Source organism: Tetranychus urticae, chromosome 1 (genome assembly GCF_039701765.1).
Source record: "Tetranychus urticae isolate SD_2017Ah chromosome 1, NJAU_TeUrti_SD_1.0, whole genome shotgun sequence".
Classification (NCBI taxonomy): domain Eukaryota; kingdom Metazoa; phylum Arthropoda; class Arachnida; order Trombidiformes; family Tetranychidae; genus Tetranychus; species Tetranychus urticae.
The window spans coordinates 3,285,509-3,305,530 of record NC_142958.1 but is presented as its reverse complement, the minus strand read 5'-3'; the positions used below and the strand labels follow the sequence as shown (position 1 = coordinate 3,305,530).

The window sequence follows — 20,022 nt, the reverse complement described above, 5'->3', positions numbered from 1 at the left end:
CGATAGTTTTTAGTTGTTTCGGTGTAACCGATAAATATACACTTCTTGGACTTTGCATCCCACTTCTTTCTTTGTTGATCAGGTATTTTGACGTAAACAACACAACCAAAAACGCGAAGATGGTCGTAACAAGGTTTTTTATTGTACCAGAGCTCATATGGTGTTACACTTTTATGTTTTTTGTTAATTACTAAATTCATTACATAGACAGCAGTGTTCATTGCTTCGGCCCACAGTCTTTTAGGTAATTTACTCGCGAACAACATCGATCGAGCTAATTCAGCAATCGACCGATTCTCTCTCTCAATCAGTCCATTTTGTTGAGGAGTATAAGGACAACTCAACTCGTGAGTAATAACATTGTTTTTCAAAATCGTTTCAACTCTACTATTAATAAACTCTAATCCATTATCGGATCTCATTATCTTCACCTTCGAACCGGTAACCTTTTCAGTCTCCTTAATATGTTCATCAATTTTTGCAAAAGTGTCTGATTTGTGGGTAATGAAGTAAATTGAACGAAAGGAACTGAATTCATCTTTTATTACTAATGCATAATTTGAACCTCTAATTGATGAAACTTCCATTGGACCAACTAGATCGCAATGAAAAGCTTCACCAACCTTTACTCCTCTAGGTACAGCAGTCTTGAATGACTTTGAACACATTTTACCTTTCATACATCCATCACAAACAAATTTATTAGGGTCACAATCAATCTTAATTTTAGGTAACAAACCTTCTTTGGACATTTCAATGATTTTATGGACATTAACATGGGCAAGTCGTTTATGCCACTCGCTTAATGAAGCATCTCTAACAACTAGAGCAAAACTATTTTCATCTTTTCGTGTCTTCAAATTTAAAACGAATGAATTACCAACTGGTCTACAAGTCATCAATACTCTACCCGACTTACTATCACTAATTTCTGTTCCTTCTAATGAGGAAAATAACTTGTAACCTTTTTTCATTGCTTGCATCCATGAAAACAAATTGAATTTACCAAGTCGAGGAGTAAACAATACATTTTCAAGTTTACACTTATTCCATTTTTCACCATCAAAACATTCAGCTAATACTGTACCTTTAGCTATACCAGTAATTTTATTCCCATCTCCAATAGTCAAAGGTATTGGCTCTTCCAATTCAACAAATTCACTAAAACTATTAATGTCACTGGTACAGTGATAAGAGCAACCTGAGTCCCAATACCAAACTAACTCATTTGATCTATTTTCATGTGCTGTATAAGCAATATCATGTTCGTTACTCATTTCATTTTCATTGTTATTTAAAGCTACATTAGCTTGTTGATTGTTATTTCTGTTTGAATAATTATTTCTATTGCTGGGTAAGTTTACATTGTTAGGACGCTGAAAGTTTCTATTTCCTCTGAAATTATTGTTGTTATTGCTCGAGTAATTATGTCTGTTAGAGTTGTTGTTGTTATTGGAATAGTTGTTACTTCTGTTTTGATTGGTGCATCTGTTTGAATTATTTCTGAAGTTATTTGATTGAGAATTCAGATTGTTTCTTTGATTGTAGTGATTGTTATTTCTATTGAAATTATTGTTGTTGTTTGCTCTTCTTCTACAATCATTCTTCAGGTGTCCTTTAAGACCACAATTGAAACAAAATTTATCTTTCACATTATAATGAATTTTATTCGCAGGTTTAACTAACAAGGCTTCACCTTTCTTACTTGGGTTACCTTCATTTATACGTTTCTCTGTTCGCAAGAGATTAGCTTTCAACTGAGCTAGCGTAATTGAATCACCTGTATCTATTCTCATTTCAATATTTTGTCGGAAATTTTCATAAATAATCGGTAAATCATCTAAAACTTTCATTACAAGATTTTCTTCATCAACATCAATTTTACGATCTTTATTTAACTTAATAGCAGTCTCAAGTTCGGAGAAATAACTAGCAACTGTATGAGCCGAAGTGAACTTTACTTCAATGATTTTTCTCTTGACACTGAATGAGCTTTGTTTAGTTCGCTCTTCTCTAAAATTAATAATATTGGTAAACATTTCATGAGCAGTGGTAGCATTAATAAATAAACTTGTTAGACTTACATCTTCGGAATCAATGCTAAGCATGATTAGTTGTTGAGCGGTGGAATCTTTGACATCCCATTCATTGATTTCGGTGTTTCTTCTGGTGATGTCACGTTGAGTGAGAGTAAGAATCTCATCAGCATTATATTCAGATGGACGTGATGATGAACCGTCAAGAATTTGAAGTATTCCTTTGGATTTACAGATGGTTTCGATGGACCTTTTCCAAACATAATAATTTGTCTTGGTCAATTTAATCACTTGGATTTCGTTGGGAATCATGATGGTGTTGTCGGTGATGATTATTCAAAAGGATGATGTTTAACTAGTGGACACAATAGCCAATATTCAGGTTTAAAGATTTAGTATCAAATACTGATGACAAAACAAACACAAGTCAGCAAAGCGTGACTGGGCCCATAACCTGTTGGTTATGATGGTGAATTCAAGAAGGTTGAGATGAATCAAATAAAACAAAACACACGGTCAATATTCAGACCAAACAGACATGAAGTCAAAATATTCAATTTAAACAAGTTTATTAAAAATTGTTGTAGATGATGAAGAAGCAATTGACAGATTCAACTTAAGTGAATTAACACCAAGAGGACAATACAAAAAAGATACAAAACTAGTTAAGTTTAAACAGACAACAAAAGTACACCATCGACATACAATATACACCATAAGTGTTAGTGTGACATTTTAGGTATTTATAGTAGGCCAGGTAAGACAGCCCTTTTGAGTCCTCGGTGAGTAAGAGTTTGTTTGACGGTTGAGATGGACAAGTGGAAGAAAACCAAGGAATGTGAGTTCCTCTAGGGATTTGTGTTTGTTGGTAGCAAGAGGTTGAAAATAGCTTAAGTAGGTAAAAATGGTCAAGTTGAAGGGTCAAAATAGCTTCTAGGTTTAAGGGGTGAAATTAGGTGTTGTAGTTAGTTAGAGTAGGCCAATAGTAAATGATTAAAGAAAAGATCAAGTTATTAGGTTGAATGGTTGAGATACAGTGGGCACTTTCCCTAGGACTTTTGAGGGTTCATAGTTCATGGAGAAACTGAGGTTTTCTCATGAACTATGAGTTGTACAGGTAAACAAATGTTACCAACAGATTTGTCTCAACAAGAGGAAGCTAATGATATGTAGAAATATTAAGGAATATCAGAGGTTCCTTATTCAGTAGCTTCATGTGGTGAAATGTACGGGAAAAGGTAAAAATAAGGGTTTTTCATAGTTATCAGTGAAATGACTTATCAGGTCAAAACTAATTATTAATCATTAAGTTCATGATGATGAACTATGAGTGAATAAAGTGTTGAATGTTAGTCAGAGTCATTATTGGTGAAGTTGGAAGATGAAACGAGAAAAAGTGAAAAAAGTCAAAAATTGAAATGAATTTAGATTAAAGGTAAATCATGACTAATAAGTCAAATTGAACATTTAGATAGATAGAAAGGTTAGTTTAAGTTATGATAAATCAAGTAATGTTGATATTTTCAACCAACAGCCTCCCTTGCTAGGAACAAACACAATTAACTAATGTTGAGCAAATTGATACATTTGCTTAAATTTGCTGGTGTTAACGATTTGGTTAACATATCGGCTGGTTGTTTAGTTGTTGGAATATACTCAATTCTTATTTTACCATTTTCTTGATGATCACGTATAAAATGAAAACGCATATCAATATGCTTAGTAAGTTTCGGTAAACAACTATTTTTGGATAAAAGGATTGCACCTTGATTGTCGCTGTAGATTGTGATTGGAGGGGTCAAATGTACATGTAATTCGGTTAGTAGTTGAATGTACCACAAAACATCTTTAGTACATTCACTAATTGAAACGTATTCAGCTTCGGTAGTTGATAGGGCAACACTTTTCTGGAGTCTCGAAGCCCAAGAAACTGGTGAATCTCCAAGTGTCACAGTAAAACCATTTGTTGACTTTCTTTTAACGAGATCACCACCAAAGTCAGCATCACAATAACCATGTAATTGGAGGTCAGGATTCGGATAATTGTGGATAAAATGAAAAAATGATGAAATTAATTTACCAAAAATAGTTTTCCTTTTCCATGAAAAGTCAATTGTTTTATTCAATTTTTTTCACCTTTTCATCTTTAAAACAATTTCAGCATTTTGATGTGAGTTGATGAATTTTATGCAAAAGCTGGATGAAAAGAAAGGAGAGAAAAAAGTTAGGATAAGTTTAGTTCCTCAAGAATTTTCTTCGCTCAATTATTGAATAGACAAATTCGTTTATTTTCTGAACTATTTCAAGAATAGCTTTTCAATTATAATGTTTCCAACCTTTAGGCGAATCGAGTGTCAATTTTATGCAAAAGTTCATTTGATTTGGTTAAAACGCAAGTTCAACCGATATTTTGATTCAACGAAAATGGAAATTTATTAAATCTCAAAAAATGAAAGTCTGAATATGATTGAACTTTGTGTCTTGTCTGGTTATTAGTAAAGGTTTCAACCTTCAACTGTTTATTGAATGGTTTGCGACCAACTGAGACTTTGATTTGTGCAAAACAAGAAATGGATAAATGAATGTCAACAAAGATGTCAACCGATTGCGAGATGTCACATTATTATGAATATAAATGTTAACTGAAACTTGTTTGTCTAACGAAACTCAGATTCACGTTTTCTTGTTATAAAGAATTCCATCGAATCATGTATCAATTTTAAGGTTCCTTTTCAAAGTTAAACTGTTGACTGTTCTTTTTATAGTTTCAACTCTTTTCCAACTTCGAATTTTCTTCTTTTTCCAATTGCATGGCAATTCTTTTGATCTTTTGTAATCTGATGAAGACACTCTTAGATACTGTTTCACATGAGTCTTTTACAAAGTTCTGGGATGAATAGAAGAAGAAATTTAAATCTTTCTTTGATTTCAAGTGGAAACAAATTTCTCCTTTCAACACTTTTCTTCAATCAAAAAGGTATGAATAAATTATTTATCTAGGTGAGCATCAAAGTTGACATTAAATTGATTTACAGAAGAAATTTTGATTTGTTCAATATTCCAATTCCAATTCATATTTTACTCTTTCACCTTTCAGCTAAAATTGATCAACATTGCAAGTTGATCTGTTTCATTGGGAAAACACTTTGATATTAATTGAATCAAACGGTTGATTGAGTTGTGAAATGAACAGAGAAAAAGAGATTGAATAAAGATTTGAACAAAACAAAAGAATCATAAATGTTAGGAAATGTTCATTTGGAAAGATTTTCTCGCCAGAAAAAAAAGAAAATCCGAATTTCTCCAATACTTTCTACTCAATCAAACAGAATCTGAAAATTCATTGCATTTTCCATTATTTTTCTTTCCATTATTCAAGTTTAATGAAAACCAATTTCATGTAATGTTGATCAAAAGCTTCTCTTAATATCCACTTCTTTCAATATTAGAAAACATTGACCATAATAATGATCATGAAACTGATGATGACCATCATTTCGCTTCTCCATCAGATCAACTTTCCATCAACAATTGTATTCATTGGTATATAACCACAAGTGTAAACAAACCATATTGAACCAAAAATAATGAATGTTATTTTTTGTTCCAACTTCTGGCCCAAGACATTCAAAGACAAGAGCATTATCATTAGTTATCATTATCATTTGTTATTGAGTTTGCTAATGAAATAACAAACTTGTATTAATATAATAGATGATAATGTTGGATAATTTAGTTGATATCAATGAGACAACCAATAAATTGAATTGTCCTTCAACTCCAACTCATCGCAACTCTCGTCCAACGGGTAAATGTACTTTAACTAAACTCATCTTTTCGCTTCTTATCATAACAAAGTCGCAATCATGTTTCTCCATGAATCTTCAATCTGTTTACACAAGCAAAAGTTCAATAGTCAAATGTCACAATTTATTCATTTATTCACTTGTTAAACACTTTACCATTGTTCACAACTGTAATAAATACAAAGTAATTTAACTTTTCTTTTCCTCTAAAATATTCCTCATTATCATAATGATAATTTCATGTTTATTGTCCAACTTAACTCATCAACTCGTTTCCTTGCCACTGAATATTCCAGAGTAAATTGAGTTGTTGCAAGAAGTTGAATGGAAAAGAAAAAAGTTGAAAAAATCACTTTTTAACTTTTATTTTGATATTTTCAGCTCATTTTTTTGGTTCCTTTTCAATGTTGCTTTGATGATATAAAGATCATCAGCATTTCCCTTTTTTCCTTGATTTACCTTCATTTTTTTGTGCTCTTTTGGTTCACTTGATTCAATCCATTACAAAACAGTTTTGATGTTCATCTTGCATATTACAGAAAGATTTACATAGAATTTGAAATTTTTGGCAAAACTTGAAAAGAAGTTGAATTCGCTGAGAGTGGGAATGGAAACTTCACAGGGAGTTGATAGCATATTAACTTTACGATTTAACCATTTCCTTTTCACTATTTTACAAGTGATTTCAACTCTCAACAGACCGGGTCAAGTGAAATAACATTTTTCCACTTCGCATTTATCAATCAAATTATTGCAAACTTTCATTTTAAACTCGATTCAAGCTTTTCCAGTTTTGCCCTTTCAAATGATTCGCCAATGATCATCACAAAATGATTGACCAACCTTAAATATTGATTCGTTTCCATTGCAAAATGTTTTTCATGTTAAAATGATCCATTTCAAGTTTGCCAAGTCTAGACTGCAATCTGAGTTTCTTTTCTCATTCAATATCAGAATTTAAAGGAAGATCAATAATGTATTACAGTTTTGATCATACGTTTAGAAGGTTTTTCACATTTTTCTTGCTGCGAATATCATTTTCAATGGTCAAAAGTATAATGGACAGAGTAAAAGATTTGGAGCAAAAGTCTCACCACAAATGATAGGGAACAAAGTTGAATGGAAATGGTTTCAGGTTAAAATTGCTAGATTAGCACAAAAGGTAACTCGAAAGCATTCACTTGCTATTTAATCTGTAAATTTGATATTGAATTATGATTTGATTTCCTTTGATGAATATCTTGAATAAAACTCTTTTTGCTTAAGTTTTGCATTTTCATTTTAAGCGTGAGTTTGGTTCCGGTTTTAAACGTTGATGTAGTGTTTGCATGTGAAGAAGCATGATTGATACAAATTGTGAGAAAGCATTGCATATGTTACATTGGATAATTTTGCTGACCTAAAATGCTGAAGAGAATTGATCAAACTGACAAAAACGAGAGTCGAAAGATTTAATTTTCACACTAAACACGAATGGTTTAACAGCTTATGCGTTTAGTTCAACTGTTCCAGTGATTCGTCTTTTCGCTCTTCAGATCATACGACAATTGTTTCTTGCCTTTAGTATAATTTATGCTTTTTACGAACTGGAACTAACAAAACATCACTTTAACTGTTTTGATTTGATTTGCTCTACTTAAAGTAACGAATATCATTAATATTTAGATGGAAAAGTTCGTTGGCGCAGAAGAGGAAGAAACTTTTTGGTTAATATGCAAAAGCAATGAATTGCACGTTTCTAAACTTATTCAATTTATACCAAAAAGACATCTTATATGATTTTAAACACTTGCAAGTTAATATCAAATAACTTCAAGCATTCGGATCTGCAAATTTAACTCGTTTGACACTTTTGATTCCTCATTGACGAAGTAAAACACTCTTTAGCGCTTGCGAGCTCTTAGTTGATCTAAATACGAATGCTTATGGTGTGGACAAGAGACGATTCTTCCTTGCGAATGAGGGAAGTATGAAAGCTGAAATTGCAGATCGAAATGCTAGTAGTTAATTAGGTATTAACTAGAAAGTGTTTAAAATCTTGTAAGATGCTTTTTTGGTATTAAATTGAATAAGTTTAGAAACGTGCAATTCATTGCTTATGCTTCTTAAACTAAATAATGTAATAAATGTAATTTGACTTAACAAATCAAGAGTTATATGAATATTTAGAAAACTTTCATTTTATTAATTCTTTTACACTTTAATACTCGAAAGTGGAGTGATCGTAATGAGCATTAGATGACATTTATCAAATTACTTCGAAACAAGTTAGCAATTTGATTTCTTTTTTCAGTCTTTCAGCTCATTTTACTAATCAACTTTCATTAACAATTATACAAACAATGAAGAAGACGAAAAGAGTTAAATAAACGGAACTTCGAAGCTTTTCTTGGAAAACAAATATTGTTGATAACTTGGCAGCAATTAAAACGAAACAGTTTAATTGCGACTAATAAATGCAAATAGAAGGCTTCACTTGATTCAATTAGTTAAGAAATGGTGAGAAAATGACAAATTTCAAGTTAAACATATTAATATTAATGAATAAGTTAAAACGGAAAGCTTGTCTAGACTTTTGTTCAAATCACAACTTTCTTTCAATAGCAACTTTTGTTGGAATCAAATCAAAAGCTGACCGAACTCGCTCAAGGTACAACTTTATAACTTCAATACTAGACTCTAATGATTCTTATTTGAAGTGAAGACGAAAAAATGGTTCAAACTAATGATCGTTAGCTGACCAATATAAGAATCCATAAAGAATAGTTTCTCAGAATTGTCATCCTTTTGACCGACAAAGAAATATCTTTTCACCATTACCATTGAAAGCCGTTAAATCGTAATCAACTGTTAACAAGTTTGTCTTTTCGTCTTCACATTAAATGATCAACGTTAACATTAACTTTTCCTTGTTCTGTTGCTTTTCACACGATTTTCCACCCAATCATGTTATTATTATTTGAAATGTACTTTGACACTTGATAAATGCAATGAGCAAAGGAAGGTAAAGCCAAACAATATTGCCAATGATATTAATAGTGATGAACAACAAATAATGATAAAAAGTAATGTTATGCTTTGAAGCATTTCTAAAAATTGAAACAGAGTCGATGCTGAAAGTGAAACTTGAACACTTTTCCTCTTCCAAGTTGTTCAGTTGCAAGTTAGTTTTTGCCTCAACAGTGAAAAATTTTTCCCTAACAATGACAAATCCAAACTAATTGCGAACACAAAGTTTCTCCAAAAAAAGATCAGTTCTCGATACAAAACTTGTGAACAAAGTGAAGTTCAATTCGGATTAACAAGAGCAAGAGCAAATATGAACAGAGAAAAGTTGAATTGTAAGTTTAATTTTACTTTACCTTTAACCTCTACTAAAACTATGATTCCATGATATTATGTAATAATGAATGGAAATGGAAAAGGTGAAGAAAATCAGAGAAGTTAATCGAGACTGGGAGTTTTTACTCCCAGGCAAGTAATGATATCTATGATAATGTAAATTAAACACATGGTGACAGTGATTGGATGAATTGCGAGAGTTTCTGAAATCCAATACGGAATTCGAAGCATTTCTGTTTTTTTCTCATTTCACTTTTTTTTCTCAGTTATCATTGTATCTTCATGTTCACCAACTATTAATTATTATATAAACCAATTTTAATAACTCAAAGGATTGCCCAAGAGGGAGTATTATTTATCTTCAACATTATCACACAGCATTTGAGTATCAAAATAATTGTTTCACCTTTTCTTTTTTTTCTCATTAACTTTTTCTCCATGTTCACCATTGTTCAAAGTTTTGCACATTTTTTCTGTTCTCTTTTTGTTCCTCTTTTATTCAATAATTCATAAATTTCTAAAGGCTAAACAATGTATCATTAAGGAAGAAAAGTTGATAATATTACAACTTCTTTTCTTATGTTAAAGTTCATTTAATGATCAACGGTTCTCATGGAATAAAAGGTTTCTTCTGATTAGCACAGTTGGATGTAAACAAGCTCATTTGCATGTTGATAGCATCCATTAATACTTTCTATTTTGGGTGATTATCGATTGAATTATGAGAAATTGAAAGTTGTTCATTAACAATTTGATTAGTTTCCATTTGCTTGGAGTTAAGTTTAAGGACAAAACATGATATTCAGTTGTTGGAGTAAAAATTATTGCAAAATTAAACGGAAAATGAAAGAATGAGTAAAATTTTATTTCATTTGTACTCAAACAAACAATTTGTGAATCGATTTCAAGTTTTATTCTTGCATTGAATGGTTTCCCTGAATAAACACTTGAAATTTTCAATTCTTTCACCTCAAAGAGGTTTGACTGTGAAAGTTGAAGCATTTTCAAGAGCAAGTGCTTGAGCTGACTTTATATTGCGACTAATCAAAACTCAAGTTCAATCTAAAACAGTTGACAATCAGTTGCATTCAGTCCGTTGATATTGACTTAGGATAATGAATTCCTCATTCTGTAAATGGAATTTGAAAGAAAACATTTTCATGTGTATTTGATCGGTACAAAATTGGTGATTACGAATCGATTAGAACATGGAAAAGGTTGAACATTCTGTCTGTAAAAACACAACAATCATGAGAACGAACAAAAAATTGATTCTCAACAGAAACTGTAAATATAAATGTTAATTGATTATTTACAGAAGAAATGGAAAGAATGAGAAAAACAAGGAAATCTCTAAATGAATTTAGTGTTCACCAAGAATTGTTAATCGTTTGAATCAGGATAAAGAAAATGAAATTTTGTAAAAAAGTAAACAGAAAATTTCTTCCAAAAATTGTATTAATCTGAACATAATCTCATTGAAAGGTTTATATTGAATCGTTAAGTTAGTCAGTTGTGAAAAAACGAACCAAAAACGTTTATATTTTCTTAGTCGATGAAACTATTGGACAACAATTCTCATAAGTTTCTTCACTTGGAAGGGAATGAAAATTTACTCCCAGGATAGAGATTCTGAAAAGACAAAAGCAAAGAGAAAAGTGAAAATCTTTTCCACTGATTTAGTTTATAGTTTTCCAGAATAATATTATTGAAGAAAATTGAAGAAAATTTGAAAAGAAACTTTTCTCCAATTTTCATTCTCTAATCAAATGATCAACTATTATTATTTTATTGTTGTTTTACATCACAACATGATATAACAAGCTGTGAAAACGTGTTCAAAATATTAATCTGGAAAACTGAAAATTCTTGTCTTCGTTTTAACCTTTTTCAATTTTTCCAATTTTCTTTGTTTTATTTGTTCCATGCAAAACTGATTGATCAACATAATTGAACGCTGATCAATAATATAAGTTTAATCGCATCTTTAATGAAATTGATTTTCATCTTTTCTCCTTTTCTTCAACTTGATTGATACAATTTTTCAATGTTATTACATTTTGCCTTTTATCATTAGCAGATGAAAATGTAAACACCGAGAAAAGTTGCCATTCAAGTGTCAACTTTTATTATAAATCAAAAGGAGATTTCATTTTTTCTCTTCGTTATTCTTGGTTAAATTGCCATGCACTTGCACCCAATCCAACTCAAATTGATTGGCATCATTGTAAATAATGTTCACTGTTTGATGCCAATTTGGTAAATTCACAGGCTGATATCACTTTCAGATTAACAAACAGTCTGAAGCGACGAGGTCTTCTGAAAATTTGTTTAACTTAATAGCAAGCTTAAAAGTATTGAGCAAATGTTTTAATTGATATCATAAATCGCACTTTTATTGCAATCCATTCAGGCGTCAATGGTTATTGTGGCATAACTTATTAATCATGCAATCAACTCTAATTTTCTGATTGATTTTTCGTGAAATCCATTCTGTTTTGTGAATGAAAACATAATGCAATCAACTTGACAATATAATCGCTCCAGAATGGCCTGTTTGCTTACCTGCACTCTCTAGAGGATTTAGATCATCTAGCATCTGAAAGAGGATATTTGGCAAATACAGAGAATTAGAAAATGGTGAATCATGGAAATAATACTTTCAATGATTGCAATCATTCAGCGACGAGTTGAATTATCCATAGCTTTGGTCAAAATGAGATTAAATGCTATAAATTGGTTTATAATTGTTTACTAGAATGAATTAATCATTCAACGAATGCAATGCAGCTAGAATTGTGCTGCAATGGCTGGATGTTTGCAATAAACATATTGCGACTCTAATGCAAACACAATTCAATTGCATTCACTAATAAGCATCAACAATGTCTCTATGTGTTTGATTGTTTTAAAGCTTCACTTCTCTCATAATAAGCATTTAATGCGTTAAAGATCCTTCCGAAGGTGCACCTACGGAAACTTAGTTGCTACTTTAACTTACTCTGCAAGTTTGAACATCTTTTAGATCAAACCCAGCCACTAGTTCCTTTTGGTCTGGATTGATTAGTCCCGATTAAATCAATTAATCGGCAGTAGTGAGGGATAGGCTGTAAAAAGGATAGAAATGTCTTATGTAGATGAAAATTAGGAATGCACAAACAACTTGAATCCAGGAAAATGATGCAAATCATTTTCATCTCAAAACTCGCCTTTAGGGTTGTGCTTCAAATGTTAAAAGAGACTCGATTGGTATCATCACCATCACTCATCGATTGAACTCATCACTCAGAACACATCATAACGTGAAACCACAAGAAGTCTCAGTAGACTAGGAATAAAACGAAAGATATTCAACGCGAAAAGGTCTCATTGTGTTCAACATTTAATGGGCAAAGTGAAACTTTCTTGGGTTGCAATTTTCATCTTTTATGGCTAAAGTCAGAAGCAAGTTTGAGATGTTAGAGAGGATGTTGAAAGATGAATATCAAGAACACTTGATACAGAGAGATAATTTTATTCTAATAATATTCGAAGTTGAAGTTTTCTTGTTGATGTATGAAAAATATTACTATTAGAGTTGCTCTAATGATCCTGCTTTTAATTGCATTTCATCAAAACGATGTCTTAATATTTTTGCTTCCAGTTTTGCTGAATAAGTCTTACTTTAAGTGAGTTGGGAAATTTAATTGAGAATCAAGTATTTTAATGGATTAAGAAGATTGACTTTGATTAATTTGCTTGATGAATATTTGAGCATTAACCTTCATATTTCATTAAAATTCAGTGCAATAGCAAAACTGATCCATTTTCTTGTTCAACTTTGATCATTCAACTTAACATGATTGAGTTTTTTCAACACATAAGTGGCTTCAAATATGTAAATAAGGAATCAACTTGTGAGCCAAATTTTGATCACACCAATGATAATCATAATTTGGTTCAATATATTTTACCTTCAATAGCTTTTATAAGGAAAAACCAAATTCATGTTTTACCAGAATCCAGATCAAAATGGATACACTAAGGTTATTGATTATAGCAGATAAATTTCAGGTCAACTCTTGTATATAAAATGCTGGTTCAGAGCAAGTTTCCAATTGGCAAGTTTAGTTGAAGTTAAAACTGTCGATCAATTGTTATTAATTATGATTATTAACAATTGGACGTCAAGTCAAACTGTTGAAACCATTAATCTGTTTTACTGTTGGTTAGACTTGGTTCACAATTGAAACCAAACCAACGACAAAAGTTCAATATTAAAAAATATTTTCGTTTCAATTAAACTCCATTCTTAGCCATTGTGTGTCATGATAATACATTGAGCAAAATATCAATAGCTAATGTCAATAACTTTACTGTCAGGAATACTTGTAATAGAGTGAAAGAGATCCCAAAAAGTTATAAAATTTGTCCAAATACAAACTAAAAGAGTGTAAAAAATTGACATTTATCAACCTTATAACTGTCAGAATTTTGATGGTCCATAAATGTTGAAATGGCGATTCAATGATAATACGCTTTTCAACATGGGTCAGTTGAAGTATATGTCAATAAGATGATGAAAAATCGATGAAACATCACAAAGAGAATCTTCATTTCTCCACAATTTTATTCACATAATTTTGGCTTCTCAACTTGCAAGGAAAATAACTCTTTTTATGGTTTACTTTCCGTGAAATAATCAGTCAATCATGTTCATAAATGAAACAGTCAAGACATTCCTAATATGCAAAACTTGACGGTGAAAAGTGTTTCACAAAATTATTATAAATTGCCATTCTCAACGTTAAGAATAACTTCCAACCTGAACCTTTCATAACAAGTTTAAAAGTAAATTGCAAGTGTTGCGATCAAGTGATCAAGAGTCAAAAAGTGTCAAATTACTTGCCAAAGTTTAATCTTGACAAGAATCGAGACAATTGATTCAAATTTTCATTTTCCCACAAAATAATTTGCTAACCTTCAAACTGATAATTTTGACTGAAAATAACTGAACAATGCAAAGACAAAAAGTGTTTTTAGATAACTTGGATTCCAACTAATAAAGCAATTTAAAGTTGAAACAATCAAAAGTTCCATCAATTTGATTAACAACGAATATTTCGTGAAAAAATAATCTTGTATTGCCAACTTTATTACCTGACTTTGATCACGATTCCAACTTTAAGATGTTTCTTTGCAAAGAAATTGCAAGTCAAATTGGTTGTGACAGAAGAAAAAGTTCAGAAAATATTGAATAGAAACAATTATTCTGCCAAACCATGTCCAATAAGAGTTTCGTCCTTTCACCAAATGATATTGATTTAAATTTGCATTCCACTTGAAACAAGGTTTAACCAAAACTCACCAAACAATATTGTTGGACCAGCTTTGCAACCCAAATATTCAAATCTCATTTTGTTTACTTTTACCCAATCATCGATCAAGATGTTCATTTTTTGTTCATTTCATTGGTGAACCTTTAACAAGTTGAAGCAAAAAATGAACAAATTCTTAGACATTTACATTATAATTGTCGATTCATCGGAAAATCTGAAAATTACATTGAAGCTGGTTACAATGAAATAACCATAAAATGATTGATTACAAAGGTTGCAAGGTTTTAAAATAAGAAGCGATGGAAAAGTAAAAAAAAAGGTTTTAATGAAAAGGTTCAAGAGCTTATTGGGAGTTAATAATATGATGAGTAAATTGTTGAAGGGTGATGAAAGTAGCTAATAAAGTTGAGGATAATTTGAATCTTGAAAAGTTCATTCATCATTTTTCATTATCATCATTGAAATGAATAATGATCCTGTTACCCATTGCATCTGTTAGAGCGTCAACAAATCTTATCAGCTTTACTCTGCACCAAGGAAACAAATCTTGGCACATCTTCAGTTATCATTAACATTATCATTACAAGAGAATCACCAGAAACTATTATTCTTCCAAATATTCCTCTTTCATCTCTTTCCTCAACATTATCATGCTTCTCACCTAACCTTTACCTGTTAAAACGAGACAAACCTAAACATCAACCTTTTCATGTTCACTCACTTGATCAAAATGTATTACATTAATCCATTCAGAACAACAGTTTTCATTTTTCTTGTTGTTCTTCTTCTTTTTCCTTGTTGGTCCAATATCACAATTCAATCTCATATTATCTCATCTGACTGATGAATAATGAACAATTCTCATGTTTCAATAAGAATGCAGGATTTCAGGAGAAAATAGGAAAAGAGAAAAGAAAAATGTTCACATTTTTTCTGTCATATTTTGCTGTTTTGCTATTTATGAAAAACAAAGAGACAACAAAGTTTGTTTATTTTTGGATTCCAAGAAACTCATCTTGTAACATGTTCATTCCCATTCTCAACAATGTTCAGACTCTTCATGAAAATCTATCAACTCAATAAACCATAAACAAAGTCTTAACCTTTTTCCCTTGTTTCATAACATGCTTGACATTATCAACTAACAAGCTTCTCAACTTGCAATATTCAAGTGCAAAAGTGCTCAATTGTTATTACTTTTTTTCCCTTCTCTCAACTTTTACCTCACGAGTTTCATTAACAGATATAATTGCATGATAAAAATACTCGGATAATCAATTACACAATTGGAAGGAAGAAAAAGTTGATCAAGTTCTAGTGGCTTCGAGCTATTGAAAGTTAAATAAGACAAAAAATATCATTCTCATTGCTTCTCCTTGAAACTCATTTTTCAGCTTATTGAATAGCTATTAAAGTTTTGATGAAATTTCAATTTCCTTTTCTATCATTTTCCATCTTTTTAGAGCAAAATATTTTCATGTGTTCGGGAACATTTAGATTCAAGTCGAGATAAAATTGCATCCGAAAGACATTATTTTGTGGAGAAAAGATGAAAAAGTTTCAACTCTAAAGCAAACAGTTGGTCAAACAAAACCTGTTCAAATTTGAACATTTGAAGAACATTGAATTTTTGAAAAACCTTTCTTCCAACCTTTAAAATTCAATGTTTCTTCAAATGAAACAAATGAAAAAAAAAGATTGAAAATTATTCCAATTTAATGGGATTCAACCTCCCAGCAAATGTTAGCATTTTAATGCATATTAATCAGAAATTAACAGATGAAATTATTATTTGACAAAAGTTGACTTTAATTAAACTGTTCAAAATGAATAGATTTCGAGTTATTCAAATAAAATTCAAATAAAATTCAAAGTAAACTTGTAAACCTGAAATGCTAATGACATGAAAAACTGATAATCTGTCTGAATGTTAATGTTCAGTATGAAAATGTTAACATGAAAAGTAATCAATCAGCAATTTGAAGATAAACTGAATGTTGAGCAAAAGATTATAAGCTATTATTAATATTATAATATGATATTAAGATATAAAGAGTTCAGTTTTGGCAATAAACGCTTCTTTTATTAATGAAATCGTTTTCTAGTTTGGCTATTTTGCCAGTTGAACGCAGTTGATCACTAAATTTGCTTACAATTAGGGTTAATGTTTTGCTCGGGTAAAACCTTTAAGTCAACAACCAGAGGCTAAAAGTGATTACTTTTTTATATCAAAATTTGTCTGTTTCTTAAATGATAACAAAAGGCTATAATGATAATAACAAAACATGAAAGAGAAGGGAAAATAACATGAAAAGCCTGGAGTCAGGTAAGACATTTAGCCTGGACTTTTATTGTTATTACCATTCTCTGATTGTTTAACTAATACCAGAAATAATGATCATAATCGAGGTTCCCTATTTGATCAGAAAGGCAACTTTAAATTATGATTTTTATTAAAGCGAAACTAAATTCTGGTTGAATGGTTGAGCTACTTGTAAAGATTTAATATGACAAGCTATTCAGACGTTTCATGAGTTAATATTAATCATCAGTAAATTTGTTCGCTCAAAGAGAATCTGATTTTCTATTTTTAGTAAATTATTTTTCTATTCTTGTACAATTGTTGGATTTGTGTCCAAAATTGAACCCAAATTTTAAGGCCTAAGGTTGACTGTTTAACCAGATTATTGGTTGACTTCAAGAAAATCAGTTTTAATCAAAGTAAATGAAAAATGGGTTTTAATGGTTGACCAGAAAAACATTATTTTTTTACTTCTCATGAAAGTTATTCTTGACTATAACTGTATCAAGGTTTTATGATGAAAAGAAATTTGATTTGAAATGAAAATATTGATCAATGAAATACAATTGGAAATACAAATTAGAAAAGGTTTTTTGAAAATTTATTTCTCTTCGCCTTTTCACTCATTCCTTATGTATTAATATATATTGTTAGGCCTTTTGGTTTGTTAAATATTTATTGAATTCTTGGAGATTTTGATTTGATTTTGGGTTGAAAAATCAATTGAACATTTGCTATTAAATATTGACAGGAAACCTGTTTACTTGTTGAACTACAAATGATTGTAAGAAACAAAAGTTGCCTCATTTACAAGTATAATACTCATGAAGCTTTCATGAAACGGCCAATTATTTTCAAGTTATTAATATTTTATTAAATTGCGATTTACATTCTAATCTTTAGAGAATCTATTTTACATATTTTGTTCATCACCAAATCTTTAAATTCATGGTTCAAATGATTTACGCCAATAGACATGAGTGTTCAATTATTTTGACTTTTCCTTCCAATCTTTTTTCAATGAAATGCTCTTAATTTGATTTACAATTTGATGAATTGTTATCATGAAGTAGAAGGCAAAAATTAATAATAAATAGATGATATTCACATTTCAACACTTCAGTAAAGTTACATTATTGAATAGGAAAAGAATTGAATTGAGGGAAAAGTGCAAATTTTGATTCCAAATTTAAATGAAACTGAACCCTTTCATCGTTATTCAACCAAATCGCAACAAAATTAAACATTTATCATGAAATTGCAAATTCCTTTTTTTCTTCTCTTCTCCAGAAAACGAAACAAATGGAAGATAAAATGATGACCAAAGTTGATGACCATTTGGATGTTTGAATGGTTCAATTGAAAGGATCAAATGGAAATGTTTCAATGATTGAAAAACGAAATTGGAATTTAGATTTTTGTTGAAGAAAAATGTTGATCTTTGTGCTGTGCAATTGACTAATCAAGTTAATCATGAGAGTTGAACCTTGGGTTGAATTTTATTTTTACGGTGTTTTGTTGACTTCAATGTGCTTGTTTGGCATCTCGGCCAATACGGTAACACTGTTCATCTTGAATGCCTTCAATGAGATGAGACGTCAACCCATCAATGTTTACCTAACAGTCTTGGCCATCTATGATAACGGAGTGTTAATCAATGCACTTTTAATGCTCGGCATTCCCGCTTTGGTAACCAACAGTAAACACAATCCAAGTGATTATCTTCCATCCGTTTTTCCATCACTCGACTCATCTTCACCTTCATCTATATCACCTGTAAATTCACTTCATCCCTCATCTTCATCTTCGCCTTTATCATCATCTTTTTCTACCTCATCTTCACCTTTACCAGTCTCACCACATTTGTCTTCCTCATTACCAAATCAACTGTCATCTGTAAATTTACCATCAAGTGAATCAAGTGAACTTGAAAAAAGTCAATCAACTGATGGATCAACTGATTCAATGAGATTAACTGACAATACATTTGATTACACATCAACCGACTATCTGAATCGTCTTCAATCCCTAGACCCTTACAGTGTTAACCTGACTTTAATGAATAAATCACACTCTTGGACCCCAACCGAGTTGATCAACTTGAACCCAAGCTCCATCGATCCTCCCTTGCTCTTCGACCTATCCCTTGCCCACGGTTACTCCAACCCAGAAGACTTGCCACCTCTAGTGATTCCACCAATTTCCCATTCAACACCAACCAACCATCATCACCATCAACACAGCCTTCCACCCTCACCAGGCTACAGCACGGAACTACCCGATGACCCGTTAAACTACTATGTAACCTTTGTCTATCCATTGGCTTTAATCTCTCAAACGGGTTCCATTTGGACCACTTGTTTGATAACCGCTGAACGTTACTTTGCCGTTTGCCATCCATTTCGAATTCGAACCTTTTCCAATCGTAATCGAGCCATTTGGGCAGTCGTTTTTCTCTCCCTGGGCGCCTTTCTGTACAATATTCCGCGTTTCATTGAGATTGAGGTAATCACTTCACCTGAAGGCATTCGCTCTGTTCGCCAAACGGCACTCAGACAAAATCGCCTCTACTATTGGTTATACTACATTTGCCTAAACCTGGCTCTTCTCTACATCATCCCATTGTCCCTCTTGACTGCTCTCAACACTGAAATATACAAAGCTGTTCGCCGAGCTTCCCGTAATCGAGCCACCCTCACCAATCAGGAAGAAACTGAGCTCAACATTGCATCCATGTTGGTACTTTTGGTGTCCATTTTCATTGCCTGTAATGCACCCGCTTTTGTTGTCAACTGTATGGAGTTTTTCAATGCTCCAGGCTATGAGATGGCAACCATCTTTTCAAATCTACTCGTTTGCCTCAATTCATCAATTAATTTTGTCATTTATTGTATTTTTGGGAAAAAGTTTCGCAAAAAGCTAAGCCAAGTATTTCACTGCTCAAAATTGGCCCATCAAGACAGGTTAGCCAATAGTTACCAGGCTAGGGTCAATGTTACAACTACAGCTTTAAATGCCAATCTAATTGTAAAAAATACTGTTAATGATGAACAAAACAATAGTAATAATGTTAATTTAGTAAACAACATTTCAATTGCAACAACCAATTCAATGCACGCTATTAATGAGACTTATGTTTGATTCGACAAGAAATTAAAAACTATTCAAATGATTATTTATAAATAAATACAATTAAACCTCTTTTTTTCAAATGAACC

At 31.4% G+C, this 20,022-nt stretch overlaps 1 protein-coding gene across 2 annotated transcripts in view; it reads left to right on the top strand.

Annotated features, from left to right (window-relative positions):
- LOC107367704 (uncharacterized) overlaps positions 1 to 20,008 on the top strand; it is a 36,425-nt gene extending 16,417 nt beyond the window's left edge. The window contains exons 1-2 of one of the 2 annotated variants that reach the window (XM_015935452.3): positions 9,008 to 9,183; positions 18,095 to 20,008. In XM_015935452.3, the coding sequence (XP_015790938.1) occupies positions 18,278 to 19,945 (1,668 nt within the window). In that variant the 5' untranslated portion in view covers positions 9,008 to 9,183; positions 18,095 to 18,277 and the 3' untranslated portion in view covers positions 19,946 to 20,008. Of the gene's footprint in view, positions 1 to 9,007; positions 9,184 to 18,094 lie in introns of those variants that run through there. The other variant, XM_015935459.3, reaches the window with a different exon arrangement.
- The last annotated feature ends 14 nt before the right edge of the window (positions 20,009 to 20,022 follow it).